The sequence below is a fragment of the Halichoerus grypus genome, chromosome 10 (genome assembly GCF_964656455.1).
Source record: "Halichoerus grypus chromosome 10, mHalGry1.hap1.1, whole genome shotgun sequence".
NCBI classification, from domain to species: Eukaryota; Metazoa; Chordata; class Mammalia; order Carnivora; family Phocidae; genus Halichoerus; species Halichoerus grypus.
This window is the reverse complement of record NC_135721.1, coordinates 36,401,527-36,420,972: the sequence shown is the minus strand read 5'-3', so window position 1 is coordinate 36,420,972 and position 19,446 is coordinate 36,401,527. Positions and strand designations below refer to the sequence as shown.

The window sequence follows — 19,446 nt, the reverse complement described above, 5'->3', positions numbered from 1 at the left end:
GGGGCTTGATCCCAGGACTCTGGGATCATGACCTGAGCCGAAGGCAGACGCTTAACGACTGAGCCACCCAGGCGCCCCAGAAAACATCTTTTGACGAGGCTTCCGGACCTTTGAGGGACGCAAGATCGGTCCCTTCTTTGTTGCTCCTGATCTCGAAGGAAAGTGCACACCCCACTGCTCTGAGCCCTTCCTCTGCAATGAGGTTTGTTCTCCTCTGGTCCTGAAGAGCTCCTGCTCTGCTCTAAGCAGAGAATTTGCTAGCAACCTCTCAGATTTGGGTCCTTTAATCGAAAATTAACGTAAGAGATGCTTACATATCCAGAATGAAGACAGTATCGGGAACTAGGACTTTAGATGCTATTAATCTGTGTGGCTCAGTGAAGCATAATCTCTATGTACTAAAGGTACATTGAAGGACTGCCCTCCCTTGCTTTCAGGAAGGCCTGTGATGGGGTCCAGTTGTAAGTTCTTATACGAGTCATGCTCCCCTGTATTCTGTCTTTATTTTTTTATTATTTTTAAAAGATTTATTTTATTTTATTTTAAAGATTTTATTTATTTGAGAGAAAAACAGCACAAGTGGGGGGTGAGGAGGGGCAGAGGGAGTGGGAGAGGGAGAAGCAGACTCCCCACTAAGCAGGGAGCTTGATGCAGGACTCTATCCCAGGACCCTGGGATCATGACCTGAGCCGAAGGCAGATGCTTAACCAACTGAGCCACCCAGGTGCCCCTAGATTTATTTATTTTAGAGAGAGTGAGAGAGCGTGCACAAGAGAGCATGCATGAGCAGGGGCAGGTGGGGGAGAATCTCAAGAAGACTCCTGGATGAGTAGAGCCGACATGGGGCTTGATCTCAGGATCCTGAGATCATGACCTGAGCCAAAATCAAGAATCGAATGCTCAACCAACTGAGCCACTCAGGCACCCCTGTATTATGTCTTTAAATGATAAAGATCTGTTAAAGAAAAGCAACACAGCGCCAGACAGATATTATCAGAAACGTTTTTATTTAAAGTCAGACGATAGAAAGGTGTCACAGAAAAAAATTACAGAAACTCGCAACAACAGAACGTAAGTTGGAAAGTTATTAGTAAATGAGAAGAAATAATATTCCTGATTTTACCCAATGATTTGTTAGTCCTTATCAGTTTAGCAAAATATATCCTGCTGGTATCTTCTGAACAGGCAGTAGATTAACAGTTCAGTTAATTTACTAAATTGGTATCTACTAAAACCTTGCAAAGTGAAACAGTCAAGGCAGCATTTCCCCAACATTTGAGATATAACTTGGGGGATTGAAATAACAACACCAAAAATTGTTGCTTTGTTTTAAAATCCCACTTCATTCTGAATAGGTTTAACCTACATTTTAGCCCACAGATGGTGCTTGTGGGTCTGATAGAAAATGAATGATCGTAAGTCTGGACACAGAACGTCCCCCTCACTGCCCCCTCCCCACCCCCCGACACACACTGCATCCTAGGACGCAAGCGCTATCAATGCCTTTGCCATGCGCAGGCATAGAAACCCGGGGCTAAAACCAAAATGACCTGGGCCCTGGAAACCTGGATCTATGCTGAGCCCTTTCTGAATCCTGGGGCAGGGTGGGGGGGGAGAGCAGGGGATTTAGGGTCAGGAAAATTCTTTTTAACACTTTGGCAAGTAAGTATACAAATGACTACTTCTTGATTGTCACTTTTATAAGGAAATCTCATTCCACCTCTTGAAAAAGATATTCTCCTCTCTTATTTGACTTCCTCTCAAACAACTGGAGGGCAAACGTCTGTAAAACAGAGGTGGACAAAAACCTCTTGTAATAATGATTAGTTTATAATTTTTCACTTTCTCTATTTAAAAAAGCATATAAAATGTATAGTCTATCACTGACAACTAACACTAAAATATTGCTCATAATGGAGGTTTGGAAACAACATGGCTAGATTTTTTTTTTTTTATTTGGGTCTCTATATATTTAATTCTCTTACAATAAACTATATATCACACCTCTGACAAAATAATATTGGCTAATGCAAATTCTACTGCTCCTCTTAACTTTAATACCCTCACAGAGGTATTAAAATCAATAATGAGCCAGGAAGTATGGGGCCTGGTAATTCACAGAGCTAATATTTTTCTAAAATGCTATGGTTAGCTATATATTAACTTTTTCTGACAAATTCAAAGTTTTAAAAACAAGAGATTCAAGGATAAACAAGACTGTAATAGTCTTAAGAATTCACAATCTTGAAGAAATAGACTTTATCTATGCCCACAATGATTTTGCCCACTGTAACATGTGACTGTTCTATTCCAAAGGCTAATGAAGGGTATTAAGGAACACACAAGACCCAATGTAGAGTCCAAGTCATGACTTTAAAGGGTAAATTACCATTCAAGGTGCTGGGATGAAAAAATTTAAACGTTACTGGAAATTCACTAGGTTAGGCACACCTTCGTAATTGTGGTTGATATTTTGAGAACAGGAAGAGAGACATTAGAGAAATATATTTTAAAATAAAAATATGGCTCTGATTATGCAGTTCTTTCTGGCTACAGAAAGAAACCTTCATAGATCTACAGGAATGAATTATTGATCAAACTTCCACCATGAAGGAGTAAAGTTATCTTGTAAACCTGGAGGATTCTTAAGAGTTATGAATTATTGTAGAAACATTTAACTCTTAAGTTAAATGCTGCCATTACCCTACCTTCACATTGTTTGGTAGGGAGAGGAGCAGGGGAGGCAAAAAAAAAAAAAAAAGAGAGAGAGAGAGAGAGAGAGAGAAGGTAGGTGCCTTGTGTCTACTAAAAGAGGTATACTTTCTGAATTGTACTCTTGGATACAATCATAGAATGGCTCCGCCACATCAAAATCTAAACTTGGATGGATGTCGGGAAGCAGTTAACAAGCAATTAACAAAGCACCCACCCTGTGCCTAGAACCAGGCTTGTTGCTGTGGGGAAACAGCAAAGCAAGGAGGCACATACCATCCTGCCTCCAAAAGCATAAAAAAACATTTAAAATGTGCTTTTTATTTAAAAATTAGAAATTCTAAATATTATGCTGACGTTGACCTAAAGTCCTTTCTTAGGTCTGCATCCTTTCCAAGAAAAGCAGGTTAATTTGGGCTCTGTTACAACTGGCAGATACTGATAAATAACATACTCAAAAACAAAACCCTAGCAACTTGGTGATTGGTAGCTACCGAAACTGCTTCTGTAAATCACATTAAACTCCTTGGAGGAAAGGCATTACATAAATGCTAAATCGTAACACATACGTGAGGAAGACAGCTTTAAACACTCAAGCCCTGTTTGGTTACATTTTGTTAAAACTTACATTTCCTAAACTAAGCCTTATTTAACTGTTTACTAATGACTTATATATCCCACTTTTTGACCATAAATATGATCAAGTGCTGCCAACCCATTTCTGAAAAGGTAATTACAGCTCTTTATTTTAGATATTCACAAAAGCCCAGTTCCTGAAGTTTGCAGGGGCCCTATCAGTGGACCACTTGACTGCAGACCACACCTCCAAGTCTGTGCCTTTAGCACAGACCACCTCTCCGAGGTATAACCCTCAAGCCCAGAAGGGTAAACTCAGGGAGAACATCTCTACCTTGACTTTGTGTTGGGCAATTGGAAAGATTTCGACAAGACCTCACATCTAGGTCCCTAGGAACCTCCAAACTTTAAGTTGCCATTAACCAAAGGAAAATGGTATCTTTATCAAGCAAGTGGTCACTCAGAAAGACCTCCATGTCATGTGCTAGCAGAAATATATACTAAAGAGTGGGAGTAAACATCTCTAATGTTTCTAAGAGCCAATGGCTTTTATAATGAATTGGCCACTTTGCACACACCACACACGCTATAATTGAAGCAAATACACCACGCAATATGGATTGTCATGGCATTTTTAACCCTCCATCAATATCCAACTTACATAAAATGGGCAGAGCGGTCAGATCTTAAACAGACGCTACAAGTCCATACAGCTCTAAATTATGAAAGTCCTATGTCTTACTAACAACACACAAAATGTTAAAGGGAATTGCTAACTTGATGGGTTAATATTCTCTAAAACAACTTCTCACGCAATTCTATTGTGTCTTCAATATATATCATCTGAAAAAACAAAATCGGTGAACCACACAAATCATGTTATTTTGGAATTTGTACAGCTTAATGCATCCTAGTGGAAGTGTAATGTGTAATGATTATGTCCGTAAAATTATAAACCAATTTCACATTTAAAAATACTTTAATAATTCATTTACTCCTTACATCAAATCTGTGAGCAGTCAAAATTATACCCATTTCACAGATAAGGAACTGGACGTTGAGAAAAAAACAATTCAGAACAAGAATATGAATTTATTGTCTTTAAGCCCCCAGCCCTCCCAAGTTCTCCTTTCCTTCTTCTCTTCTAATTAATTCAGCGAAGTGGCTTATATGCACGCTTATACAGGATTTCTTTACTAATCAACAGTTCTTCCACTCTTAAAATAAGTAGGACAAGCAAGGAAAACTAGTCCTTAAGGCAAATTAAAAGACAACAGAAACCTAAGCAAACATCATCCTATAATTAGGCTATTTCACTTGCAACCTAATTCTGGGGTTTGGCACATGCAGCTGGGTAACACAGAGGGTCCCCACAGAAGCAGATGTAATTGCTGAAGCAGAATTTGAAATCACTCCAATATTTGGTTTACTTTCAGGTTCAGAATGAGGTCCTAATTGGGAAAGATCCAGAGACAGGACTTTGGAGCAAAAACTAAACATTAAAATGTGGGAAAGGAGTTGCCCAAACTAAATTATGGTCACCTGGGTATTCCAATTCAACACCCTGATATATCCCATTCTACTCGACATCACAGTAAATAGGTATAAACCTTCTGTCACAAACCAGTATGAATAGTTAAGTTACACCTCAATCAATGAGTCTCATCCAGACTCTTTTAGGACACAAGTTATTTCTGTTATCTGTAAATGTTTGGCTTATAAGAATAGGGACATAAAGTATTTTCCAGTGTGCTAGTGTAAATCAACTTACACGGATTCTAACAAATACTGATTCATCTTAAAGAGGACCTTATTCATCAGGGAAAATGGCTACTTACTAAATTTTGGTGAGAAAAAGGAAAAAAGAAGATTAAAATAATCTAAATTGCCAGGATACAATAGACTATCCCCTAAGCTAAAGTTATCTCGATTAAAAAAGACCACAAATTAAAAAAAAAAAAAAGACCACAAATTAAAATCATTAAACATTTTCATATAACATATATTGTTAAATTTGAGACTATGCCCACACTTATAAAATAGACTCTAGGACCTTTGCTGATATGATAGGGACTCAAGAATATGGAGCAAATGGACATTATAATTTGCATTAATCATTTTTAAACCTTACTTTTTAATTAAACCTTCAACATTTCTCTTCCTTCCAAAAAGGATCTTCTGTTAAGAATTTGGATTCTAGGGTCGACTGGGTGGCTCAGTTGTTAAGTGTCTGCCTTCGGCTCAGGTCATGATCCCAGGTCCTGGGATCGAGCCCCACATCGGGCTCCCTGCTCCGTGGGAAGCCTGCTTCTCCCTCTCACACTCCCTCTGCTGTGTTCCCTCTCTCGCTGTCTCTGTCAAATAAATAAATAAAATCTTTAAAAAAAAAAAAAAGAATTTGGATTCTATTTGGATCTTTAACAAGCCAAATTATCTTTTTTGTATGATATTTAAAATATGAACATCATTACTTAATGTAATTATAAGAGGGAATTAAAGATTTGCTAAATTATAAGAGGGAATTGAAGATTTGCTAAAAATTTCAATTTAATTACTAAAATGCAGCAATTTTACTGATTTTTTCCTGATAAAGTAGTATTATATATATGTATGTATATAAGTGTATGTGTGTATACGCACACACATACTTTTTTCTGTCAGTTTTAACCATTTATTGACTTCAATTAACAATAAAAGTTCATGTGGACAGTAAATCAGAAAATACTTTCTATGGCGGCTTTAAAGTGCACTTTTTAACCCAAAAATGTTATCCAGAGCCATTTTAGGCAACAATGGAACCAAAGTATAAATAGTAAAAATTCACATCCCCTTGAACAACTGTCCTTCCACTTAGAACACAGTGAACTTCTTAGGTAAGCAGAGTTTCTGTTCACTTAGCTGCAACCCCATTTAAGCATGGAATCAAAGCAAAAGAAAAATGAAGTGAATAGAAAAATAAGCATTAATATTAAATTATATACTAGCTGAGTGTTAGGTTCCCACAGAAATATTTTGCCGTGTATTTTTTAAATCACTTCTCAAGCATAGCTATTTTCATCCAAGGACCAATTTCCTTCACTTTCATTACCTTTTATAGTGAAATGCTCCATCTCAAGTTACTTATTGGAGCTATTACCAGCAAACATGGTCACACATGTCCAGTTCAAGATATGAATATCAGTGTAATACTTAGTTTCCATTATAAATAATATATGTATAAAACAAATAGGGCTGCCATTATTTATATACTGCACAAAAGACACAAGAATGAATACAAATTATTTTTCATAAAAATACAATTTCTAAATCAGTTTAGATTTCCAAACTATGAGGACATTAAATACTTAAAATACCAGGCAGTCTCTTCTGTTACAGAATGCCAGTCAGGAGAGATCTGAAAGAGATTCTTTATTGGTAGCCATATACAGTTGATTATACCATCTCTGTGTTTTCTTGCTAATTTTATTTATTTTATAATAATTTTAAAATATAGAACCTGGACATTTAAAACATTATCAATGCAATAATCACTACAGACTGTCACTGGATCTTTTAAAATTTTGTTAAAAATTACCAAAGTCATGATGAATACAATTATTGCAGCTACATCATTTGAAAAAGTAATATAAATTATGCTGCTAAAGACAAAAAACATTGAAACACATAAACATCACACAGCACAGCAAGAACTCATAACTATTTAATATGAAAAATTAAATTTAAAAAGTAATGTTAGAGAACTTGGGGAATTTTTCACTTTAGCAAAAACAATCTATGTATCTCCAACTTCTATGATACAGTATACAATAAAATACTTTTAAAAGATATGACATTCAAATGATTCATTTACACAAATAATATTGCCAATACTAATAAAAGTGATGCCCTTAAACACGAACCGCTCCGTTCATTGTGATTTTAAAAATGTTTTCTTTACTTCATTTTACATTTTAGTTAGCAGTTAGCATTACATATTAATCAGTTCTGTGTTGACAAATAGAGAAGATCCTAGTCAAAATACTGTTGCTCAAAAGTAATGTACATCATATTGCTTGAAACTAACAACCATATAAAAGTGGTAATCATTTATCTAAACATTGATTATGAAAGACGACTGGCATATATTTGGGCAGAGTGTCAAGTTCATGATGGTTTATTAACGATAAAAGTACTTTTACTGAAGCTTAACATGATATATAGGTTTCTATGTCAATTACTACAGTCTCTTAAAGTTATAAAAATATTATATAAAATACCACAGGCTTTAGAGGATATAACTTCATGTGGTTCTGATACTAGCAGCTGAAAAGTATTTATAATTTAAAAATAAATAAACTATAGAGGTAAACCAGTTACAAAACAGCAGAGGACTGCAATAGTCACAGAGTGAAAAGAATAGCTAACAAAATGGTGAAGCAGTTGGATCAAAAGTTTTAAAAACCTCTTTCAGAGATTTGTCATCTGGTTCTCTACTGGGATCACTTTCTGGGGTGGGGCTCATCTGTCCTGGCTGCCTGGACTGCCTTGGATCACTGTACTGGGGTCTAATTAAGCCTGTTAATGCCTGAATAGGAAGACTGTGCACTGCTGGGACCTGAACCATACCAGGACTCCTGAGAGTATCTGCCTGGGGATCAGCCGGCCCATCCACAGCGACTTCCACGTTTGCACTGGTTTTCTGTGGCAGGACTGCTTCTCCAGGAGAAGGCTCATTTTTGTCACTACTTTTTAAACCACCACTTTTTTTCTGGTTCTCTGCATTTTCTGTTGCTAGCTCTGATGCAGATGATGAAGCATGCTCCCTAGGGTCATACAAACTAATGCCACTAAGAACTGAACTTGGAGTTCCCAGGGGAAGGCCAGCTGAAGAGGAGAGTTTAGGGGCATATGGAGGCAAAGGCCCTGGCCCAGAACTGCTAGTCGCTGCCCCTGAGGGCTGTGACGAAGCAGGGTTAGATCTGGCTAAGTGAGGGGTGGCCTTTAATGTATGTGAGTCCTTCACAACAGCTGGATGAGACTCTGTACTGTGCAGTCTATGAAGCCTAGGATCAAAATTTTTTTGCAGCCTAGGATCTCCTAATTTACTTCCTGAACTATGTAAGTCTCCAAATTGTTCTAGGTAGCCTTCTCTGTTTGTGGTGTTCACTTTGGCTTTGGCTGCTGATTTCGAATCAGTGGGCACTGTGTTCTGATGAAGATCGCTTTTTGTATTCCATAACCTATTGAGCCTCTGGTCAGCTATAAGAGGGGGCAGAGGTAAATTGATTGAAGATACTGGGTCAGGTTTAGGTAAAGGGACTGGAAGTAAGTCTTCTGGAGCCCACACGATGTGTTTTGCAAAGTTGGGTTTGGTTAGGATAATATCCATTTTAATGTGACTGAACTGCCTCAGCTGAGACCTTGGATCTTGGAGCATTATGCCAGGGGAAGAATCCAAAGGTATTAAGAAAGCTTTTTCTCTCAATTCTCTTTCTGTATCTTCATCATCATCATCTCCTCTTTTGTGTTTGACAGAGCTAGCATTTGCATGATGTGAATCAAACTTTGTTCCACCAACAGAAGATCCTACATGACCGCTTCCATTCCCTCTCAGTTTCCTGGGATCCCATGCAAGTCTAAGATCCAGTGGGGTAGATTCAGATTTTCTCATGTCTTGCCTTGGGATAGTCCTAAGTCTAGGGTCAACAACTTGGTTTCCTTTGCTTTTCTCTTTAGCGAGTCTTGGGTCAGTAGGAGTGCTGAGCTCTGTGGAAGGTTGTTGCTGATTCCTTAAAGTTTCTGTTTGTTTCTGTAATGTTTTCAGTATTGACTTCACACTGCTTCCTTCTTCCTCTTCACTACTTGAATACCAGTTAACGGTATCATCTAAATGCAGACAGAAAGTTATTATAAAGAATGAATCATTCATATTTGACCTTAATTAAAATAATTAAAAAACACACAGCACTTCTGGAATAAGTGTAGTCTAACTTCAAGAAAATGCATCAGAGAAATACCAGAGTTTCAATACTGGAATAAAATTAGATGTGGAATGACAATGATCAATTTAGTCATCATACTCTATAAAGAAAGAGATGTGATATTATAATATGTGTAACGTCCTTCCAGTCAGGGAGAAGTCAGGACCTTTCACTCGAACTGGCCGAAAGGGAACTCAGAGTGTGTGTGGTATGACAGAGTTGGGGAAGAAGAGAAAATACTCTTGGAAAAGAATGCTAAAATGTTTTGGATCTCTTTAATTCAAGTAATACTTAAGTTTTGTAGCTCTGGATTTATCAAGATGACAAGGATGAAATATTTTTTAAGAATCTGGAAAGAAAACAAAACACTAATAGTACTGGTTAAGGAAGCAATGGGAACCAAGCAAATGAGGGATGAGGAAGAGATTTTTCATTTGTAGCTTATTATATTTTTAGATGTTTGACATATGTGAATATATTAGCTATTTAAACATTTAAAAGTAAAAATAACAAAACTAACATCCTGAAATTTATATACTTTAACTTTATGGGAACACTTTGGGCCTTACTCCTGAAGGTTTATATTTAACCCTAGTATGTTAGACAGCCTGTTAAGAAGCTTAACTGTCAGAGGTGTTCTCTCTAGTAGTACAGCAGGGATTATAAACTGATGCTACAGGAGGGAGTCTCCTTCCTTTCCATTAAAACATACATACGTTGACTCTGAATTGGTAACACAAACACACACACACACACACACACACACACACACACACACACACTCCCATACATATAGATGTATATATCCTAGAATATTTTGGATTAATAGAATATTGGACATATTCTCATTTAACTCCTCTCACTGCTCACTAACATGTTTCTACTCCACGGAACTTTAGTGTTACACATTTAGTTTGAACAGAGTTACAAAACAGGCGTTGGTATTTAGGGTGGAATTGGGGTTTAAAATCGTATAGACCATATATCACAATGGAAAAAAGTTTTGTTTTGTTTTTAAAGACTTTATTTTTAAGTAATTTCTCCATCTAATGTGGGACTCGAACTCACAACCCCAAGCATCAAGAGTCTCATGTTCCACTGACTCAGCCAGCCAGGCACCCCAACCCAATGGAAAAAAGTTTCACTCATATTTCAGTGTCAGAAAAAACTACTTCTAGACACTAGATCTCTTTTCTTCCTCTCTTTGACCTCAGGAAGACCAAAGCTGAACTAGTGATTCACTTTTACCTGTTGCCATTATTTTATTTTATTTATTTTATTTTTTTATTTTTTTTAAAGATTTTATTTATTTATTTGACAGAGAGAGACACAGCGAGAGAGGGAACACAAGCAGGGGGAGTGGGAGAGGGAGAAGCAGGCTTCCCGCTGAGCAGGGAGCCCGATGCGGGGCTCGATCCCAGGACCCTGGGATCATGACCTGAGCCGAAGGCAGACGCTTAACGACTGAGCCACCCAGGTGCCCCTGTTGCCATTATTTTAAATATTTCTGCATAGTGATTTCACTCCTCACAGAATTTGTTATTTGTTCCAAATAGGTAAGATGATCCAAATCTGACCCACAAAAGGAAGATGCTATTTTATTTTGACTTTCATATCAATACATTTCATAAGCAATCTTAAATCCTTTTTGGAATGAGAATGAATACAGAACAGAAGGAAAGCAGGAGATAGGCCAATGGAAAGGAGATATTAGATAAGAAATGACAGTTATCAGCTTTTTATCAAAGGACAGATTAAAGTTATAAGGGCATTAAAATTTATAAAAATGAACATAAACACACAAAAAACCTAGCTGTTCACTACTAGGTATTTACCCCAAAGATACAAATGTAGTGATCCAAACAGGCACCTGCACCCCAGTGTTTATAGCAGCAATGTCCACAATAGCCAAACTATGGAAAGAGCCCAGATGTCCATTGACAGATGAATAGATAAAGAAGATATGGTGTGTACACACACACACACACACACACACACACACACACCATGGAATATCATTCAGCCATCAAAAAGAATGAAATCTTACCATTTGCAATGACATGGATGAACTACAGGGTATTATGCTAAGCAAAATAAGTCAGAGAAAGACAATTATCATATAATCTCACTCATATGTGGAATTTAAGAAACAAAACAGGAGAGCATAGGGGAAGGGAGGGAAAAATAAAACAAGATGAAATCAGAGAGGGAGACAAACCATAAGAGACTCTTAATCAAAGGAAACAGACTGAGGGCTGCCTGAGGGGAGGGGAGTGGGGGATAGGGTAACTGGGTAACGGGCATTAAGGAGGGCACGTGATATAATGAGCACTGGGTGTTATATACTACTGATGAATCACCAAACTCTACTTCTTAAACTAATAATACACTATATGTTAATTAATTGAATTTAAATTAAAAAAAAAACCTAGCTGTTCAAGATTTTTTCTGGATACGGAGAAAAAACCTTCATAAAACATCACCAATTATATTATACTACAAAATTTAAATCCAGAAAAACTGTAATTTTCTTGTTTATGAAAATGTAAACTTTTCTAAGACTTTATAGAAAGATTATCATTAAAATTGTTTTTTCTTGAAGTTAAGTTTTAGCACTTTAAGGAGCAAACATAAATTGTACAGGAATTAACTTATTAGGAATCCCTCATTTCCCTGTGATGTTAAATAAATGAAGAGTTAATGCTACAGATGTTTATATAATAGCTTGGAGCTACCTCATGTTATCTAGTTTTACATATTTATAAATTTTATGCTTAAGAGTGGGCAAACGGGCACCTGGCTGGCTTAGTTGGTGGAGCCTGAGACTCTTGGTCTCGGGGTCGTGGGTTCAAGCCCCACGTTGGCCATGTAATTTACTTAATAAAAAAAATATATATATATGCAAAAAAGAAAGTGGGCAAACATATCAATTTTGTAATTCATAAGAAGAACTGGATGCATTAAGCTTTCTCTCCTTAACTGAATTAACTAATTGCTGTATACTTATTGATATCAAAAACACTAAGGTAAACTTGAGGTTTCCACATAATCTTTTATATTAAAAATAATATTCCTTCATAATATAGTAGAATCTTAAGTATACAGCCTATGCCCATAAAAACTTCTCTAATAACTGAATCATTTTAAACTTGGGCTAGAAGTCAAAATTCCTGAACTGGAAGATGTCTGGTTCCTATTCTATTTCTTTCTTCCATAAAAAGGGCTTCAGCCCAGGCCTCACACTATAGCTTCAGATCTCACTGCTTCAGGTCAAACTCTTTGCAATTAATTACTAAAGCATTATTGGCACTGGAAACCACAATCAATTCCAAGCAGACACAAGCTACAAGGTAAACTGGAAATAGAATAGATAGTTCAGAGGAACTCATTTTTCAAATTTTAACCTATTCAAGAGCATTTCAGGAACTGAGTAATCCAAAGTAAGATGCTATCATAACACCTGACACACCTTCTTCCTTGCTTGGTGCCCTTTGAGGTTGGGTGCTGCTTGGTTCATCTTCTTCTTGGTACTTCTGAGTAAGTCTGACAAAAAGAGCTCTCTGCACTGCAGGGAGGAGGCCTGGTGCAGGCAGGGGGCCGTGGCCTGTCGTGTTGCTGCTGCCGTCAGATCCACTCGCACGGTTAGGGGAGTCTTGAACCATGGTTGGCTGATGCTGGGCAAAGTCAACATGCCACATCCCATCTATACACACAACACAGAAAGACACAGACTCTGATTTAGCACAGAACTCCACTAGAAATTGAATTATAAGAAATTATAAGAAATTGAAGCTTTAATAATAACTACATTTGATTACCAAATTATGTAATTGTAAATATTTTTTTAAAGATTTTATTTATTTGAGAGAGAGAGAGCATGGAGGGGAGAGGCAGGGGCAAGCAGACTCCATGCTGAGCGTGGAGCTGGACACGGGGCTCGTCTCACGACCAGGAGATCATGACCTGAACTGAAACCAAGACTCGGACGGTTAACCGACTGAGCAAGGCAGGCGCCCGATTGTAAATATTTTTTTAAAGCTATCTAAAGTTCTGGTGTAGCAAATGTTTGGTTAAATTTAAAATATATTTTATGGCTTCAATTTCATTACATTTTACTTAGCTTTATTAAAAACATACATTCTTATCATGTTTTTAATGAAAAATGGAGAACTCCAAAGATTTTAAATTAAAAATGAGTTACTTGAAAAGGTAAACTTACCACCAGAGTTATTGGGTGGCTGAAAATTATGTACAGCATGCTGCGAATAGTAATTATCATAAAATTCAGCTGGGTTTTGTAGGGACTCATAACTGGTGTTGAGCTGCATTTCACCAGTACTTTGCAGGTATGAGGAACCTGGAGAACAGTGATTCTCTCTAGGTACTTTCATCATGTGTTCTGGAAAGCCCGAGCAATGGTAAGCACCACTCATACTCGGTGGTGTCAAAGGTGCATCTGGTTGAACAAGTACCCCAGCTTGACTGTGAGGACCTAAAATTCCAGGTGGAGCAGGTGGCAAAGGTGGGCTGAGTGGCACTGCTGCGCATGGATGATGTCCGGGGGAGCCCGGGTGCATCACAGGACTACTGTGTCCCTGAGACATATTAGGTCCAGGACCTGGACTTGATCCAGAACTATAGATATGTTGAGGATGTGGGCTGCTTTCCTGAAACTGTGGTCCTGGTGGTGAGGTACTGTTATAAAATGCTGGTGGCCTGTAGACAGAAAGAATAATATTTCTTAGCTCAAAGAAAAGACGCAAACAAGAATGTTATATTTTTAAATATGTATTGGTTAAGTGTGTTTTTCTATATCAGAATGTGTTTTTGTTTTTTTTTTTAAAGATTTTATTTATTTGACAGAGAGAGAGAGAACACAAGTAGGCAGAATGGCAGGCAGAGGGAAAGGGAAAAGCAGGCTCTCCGCCGAGCAGGGAGCCAGACGTGGGGCTCGATCCCAAGACCCCAGGATCATGACCCGAGCCGAAGGCAGCCGCTTAACTGACAGAGCCACCCAGGCGCCCCCAGAATGTGTTTTTAAGAAGCAGTTTATTCTACATTATCTCTAAATGAAAACACCAGTATAAGCATCTTGCCTTCATTTTAGCCCACAGTCTTAATTGACACCATCAGCTGTTCTAAAGCTTACAGATATTTTGAAAAATATAGAAAAGTACAAAGATAAATAAGAATCACCTCTAATCCTGCCACCCAAAGATACATTTTTTGATTAGTTCTCTCCTAGAATTATTCTAGGCATACACAGACCTTTTTTTTTTTTTTTTTAAAGATTTTATTTATTTGACAGAGAGACACAGCGAGGGAGGGAACACAAGCAGGGGGAGTGGCAGAGAGAGAAGCAGGCTTCCCGCGGAGCAGGGAGCCCAATGCGGGGCTCGATCCCAGGACCCTGGGATCATGACCTGAGCCGAAGGCAGCCGCTTAACTGACTGAGCCACCCAGGTGCCCCTACAGACCTTTTTTTAAATATAACAAAATAGAATTGTACTATATAAACACACAACTTTTCAATTTCTCATCAATTACTGCTGGCATATAAAAAGACCTTTAGATTTTGATTGTTGTTCTTCTTTCTGGACATCTTACTAATTTAATTACTATTTCTAATAGTTTTGTCAGTTGATTCCTTCAGGTTTACCAAGGGAAACCGCCCAAATAATGAGCTGCCTCTCCATTTCTAACCTTTTATCTATTATGTCTTTCTCTTTTTGCATTGGGTAGGATCTGATCTACAATATTAGCCAAACAGTGAACATACCTGTCTTCTTGACCTTGACAGAAATAATTTTAATGGTTCACATTAACTGTGACATTTCCTGTAGATTTCTTGTTCCTCATTTGCCGAGATCCCATTGCTTTCCTGAGTGTTCAGGGTTAAAATAATCAACAATGGGACTTAAGGCCCAGGTGCACATCCCTGGGAAAGGGCAGCAGGACTGGAATGGTGTTGTTAGAAAATGCAAATCTGGATGCAGCTTACCCAAAGGTTTTCCTCTAACAGCCCAAGGAAATACTTCTCTAAAAGAATCAAATATTTTGGAAACGTGCTAATGCCACTATTTGAAAATGTTATCAATGTCGAATGTAGCCTCGTAATGAATTGGCCAACGTCATCCACCTGGCAGTGTCCTTCAGGGTTACTATGTGGAGAGGTTTCTGAAGCTGTTAAGGATTCCATAGAGAGAAGCACTGATGGCATGCAGCAGAGGGCAGAGACAAAGAGGAAACAGGAAGAGCAATCGGGGTAAATGCCAGGTATCTGCTATCTCTACCTAAGTTTAACTATATGATTAACATGGAATACAAGTTAGTTTCTTAATAAGAACTTTTAGGGGAAAAATGATGCCATTTTTGAAAATTTTAACTTACTTCTTCCCAATCTTATGTGCTAAATCCACAGTAGGTTTTACAACTATTTCAAAAAGAGATGGGATTTTCTTGAAATCATCAGAGAGATCGGTCTGAAAATCGTCTTCAGGATCAGAAAAGGGAAAATGCTCTGGTGGGGTTGGCAGAAGCCCAACTCCTGGAGGTGGTTTGGGAAGAGGAGTTATGCCCCGTTTTCTAAGTTCTTCTAATTCTCGTTCATCTTCATTTGTGGCTTCTTCTTCAGTGTTCAACACCTAAAAATGATCAGCAAAGATTACTATTCCAAAACAAGCTTTCTTCCTTACATTTAAAAACTGTGAAGACTTCAATAAACCAGTTTGTTATTAGAAAAATATCATTTTGAAGTTAAAATGGTCAGAGAGTGCTAACTCATTTTTGATAATGAGGTTCAAAGTGGTAAAAGATATTTCTCAAAGTACATTAGCTTTTTAATGGCAGAACAAGAGTAAAAGAATGATTCTTAATTCCTAGTCCAATATTTCTGCTTTTCTAACACACTACATTCATAGATTAAAACATAAAATAACAAATCCTTGATTTCTCAGACTTTTATGAAATACGATTTATAAAATATGATTCAAGTCAAATGAATCTGTGGTGAGACCTAACAAATAATTGAAGTGCAAAAATATTACTTACTTTGTCCAAAAGTTTCTTTGTTTCTTTAGTCAGATCATCATGTGAAAATTTACAATTGTCTCCTTGGTAACATTTTGCTCCACTATGATAGAACTTACACGGAAATTCATGTAAATAAAAATATTAAGGAAGAGACTAAGTAAAATCAAACTCTAATATTTTTAAATCCAAAAACATAACTGTGCTGAGTCAATAAGGCTGTATTACTATATATTGTACTGAATTTTTTACAATCATGTCAGTTTAGACAATTTAATTTTTAAGATGAAATATTTCAATTACATAGCAAAACATTCAAAGATTTTAATTTTCCTTACTATATTTAGTTAGAAAATTTTTTAAATAAAAAATATAATTGTTATAGCAAATACTATAGTATGTCAATTATGTAAATTCCATTACTTTCCACAATAAAAATTGTAGACAGAGCAAACAAATTTTGTAGCAAGAGCTTATATCAATAAAGAAAAAAGGGCTCAATATGTCATGTTAAAGTCAAATATCCCAACATGAAAACTATAAGCCAAGCTACCTCATGATTTTGAAAACAAATTTTGAACTTCTAAAGAAAATATTAAATCCAGAAGTTTATTGAAAAATATGCCATCTTCAGGTGGTTTACGGTTCAGGGAATTCCTGTAGGGTTTTAGGAAATTTATTACTGTAACCAGCACTTTGACAAGATCAAGAGAAAAAAATCATATAAACATAGCACAAGCTATTTTAAATTTAAAACCAAAGTAGGTTTTCTAGGGATTTTGAAAAACCTCAGTAATATTTTACAACCTCAATATTTTGATTTACACCTTTTAATAAAGGATATTATGCATATAAATGCAGTTCTCTCCTTTGGTACAATATCCTTGTAAATAAAATTTGCAGATCTCCTTTCTCTTCTCCAACTCTGCATCATGATCAAATTTACACTGATCTCCCTGTCACAAAAGAGAAAAAAGAAAGAAAGAGAAAAAAAGAAACAACTGAGTTTTTTCTTTGGTGTTCATGGTGGAATTGTGGCCATATCTTCAGTGTTTAAATAATGATCTAATAATAATTCAAACAATCCCCTGGAAGTCTCGCCCAAGACAGTGGATGTGGCTGTGTGCAGAGGCAGCACGGGGAGCATGGCCTCAGAGGCTACTGCCTGGGTTCCACCAGCACTCATCATTCCTAGTTGAGCTACTGTGGGCACTTATTTAACCTCTTGGTTTGGCCATGTTTAAAATGGGGATAATAACAGTAACTACTTCATAGGGTTGCTGTAAAGATTAAAAAATTTAATATTAATAATCTTTGAACAGTACTTGCCACATAGCATTATGTGTTTGTTAAATAAAATCTGAGTTCAACAAATTATATTACTGTCCCAGAATATAATTAAATGAGCTCTGATGTACAGTATTTCCATAGATACACTTTGAAGATATGTTTTGAAGAACCAGCTTTATTATTACAACTATATGAGAAATGAAAAAAAACAAACTAACCACCCCCAAAAAAGACTTCACATTTTAAAGATTATTTTGTAAGTTAAAATGATTTATGATATCCCCCAAAATTTACCTTAATACATCTCCCTTCCAGAAAGTATTTACAGATTTGTTTTCCTTTGTGTTCCACTGTGTGCTGATTAATGAATTCCTGAGTCATAACCTTCCATTTTTTCCCTGGTTTACTATACTGTAAGAAAGAAAAAATCATTTGAATACAACATACGAAATATTATGTACTAAAATGGATAGTCAAATGGATTGGGAAAGCAGTACAAACTACTATTTAAAGTGGTCAAGAGTGGCCATTCAGACACTATACACTTATTTGGAGAGATACGCTTTTCATACACTGCTCACTGCTACTAGTGGTTGCAAAGAACCCTCTATTTTAATGAGGCTGTACAACTACTTTTTAAAAATAAAATTATGAAAAGCTTGAAAATTAACAATACTACTCTTGGCAAAGATGTTAAATGTGCATTCTTGTGATTGTTGATAGCTATGTTATAAAAGATTGATAATATCCATACTGTTTGACACAAAATTTGCACTTTTCAGGAGTATTCTGAAGGAATTATCGGGGAGGCACACATACATTTATTCACAAAAATTACTGCAGAATTACTTTACATGATAAAACAACAAACAAGCAGACAGACACCTAGAAATACGCTACACATCCCAAACAATGAGACCAGTCAAATACATTATGATGCAGATCAGTGTAGATTAGTATGAAATCATTACAAATTGATGAGATGGAAAGACAATTTAGGGACATAAGAAAATGTTCACAGTACTTAAGTGGAAAACTGATCTGAATTTTATAATAATAAAGACAAAGAAAAAAGACTAAAAGAATATAACCCCATGTTTAAAGTGTATGTCTCTAGATGGATCTCCAAAAAATTAGAGATATTTTGCATGTGTGGTTATTCTGTACTTCCTTTAGGAAAAAAAAAAAGAGGGAGGATGTATTTCCTTTAACTTTTAAAAAATAACAAAAAGAAGTATATGGTAGAAAATCTCACAGCCCTACCTGTTTTCCTTACTTTCTCCTTAGACCTCTATTCAACTTTTGCTATGAGTACAAGAAGATTGAGTAACAAGAGTAGGATGCTTAGCCATGCTAAGGACTTAGATTCATGAGCTCTATAAAATAGCACTGTTTTTCAAACACCTGGTATGCACCATGCTTTGTATATAGCAGGAGCTCACAATAAACTATTTGCTCTTCTAATTTGATTTGTGTCCCTTTCCTTCAATTTGCTAAGGAGATGGGAGAACAATACACAACCTACTGAAAATAGGAAACTGCCTCAGAGCAAGCACTTGAGGCAAAACATGGCTAGACTTAAATCTGATCCTCAGTGTTTGCATTTGAAATATATGTTTTACTGTAAGAATTCTGGGGGAAAAAGTACAAAAATACCAAGAAAACAGATAATCCTATAGGTTCTTTTAAAAAATATAAGTATACCCAAATTGCCCCAGGAAAAACACAATGAAATTGCTTATACTATTCTTGATAGGATCATTTAAAATGTCTTAAATTTATGTAAATTTGACTCACAAACATTTTCTGTTTCCAGGCTCATTTAGAACAAGTAGATATAAATGACCAGCTCACATATGCCTTCTGTACAAAGAATGGT

General features: G+C 36.6%; 1 protein-coding gene across 7 annotated transcripts in view; it reads right to left on the bottom strand.

The window, feature by feature from the left end:
* Nucleotides 1–988: 988 nt before the first annotated feature.
* Nucleotides 989–19,446, bottom strand: part of ZC3H6 (zinc finger CCCH-type containing 6) — a 68,532-nt gene continuing 50,074 nt past the window's right edge. For all 7 annotated transcript variants that reach the window (XM_078056303.1, XM_036103829.2, XM_078056304.1 and 4 more), the window contains 7 exons: nucleotides 17,862–17,978; nucleotides 17,122–17,233; nucleotides 16,299–16,408; nucleotides 15,639–15,892; nucleotides 13,468–13,964; nucleotides 12,718–12,951; nucleotides 989–9,153 (listed from right to left, as the gene is read on the bottom strand). In XM_078056303.1, coding sequence (XP_077912429.1) covers nucleotides 7,688–9,153; nucleotides 12,718–12,951; nucleotides 13,468–13,964; nucleotides 15,639–15,892; nucleotides 16,299–16,408; nucleotides 17,122–17,233; nucleotides 17,862–17,978 — 2,790 coding nt within the window. In that variant the 3' untranslated portion in view covers nucleotides 989–7,687. The remainder of the gene's footprint in view (nucleotides 9,154–12,717; nucleotides 12,952–13,467; nucleotides 13,965–15,638; nucleotides 15,893–16,298; nucleotides 16,409–17,121; nucleotides 17,234–17,861; nucleotides 17,979–19,446) is intronic.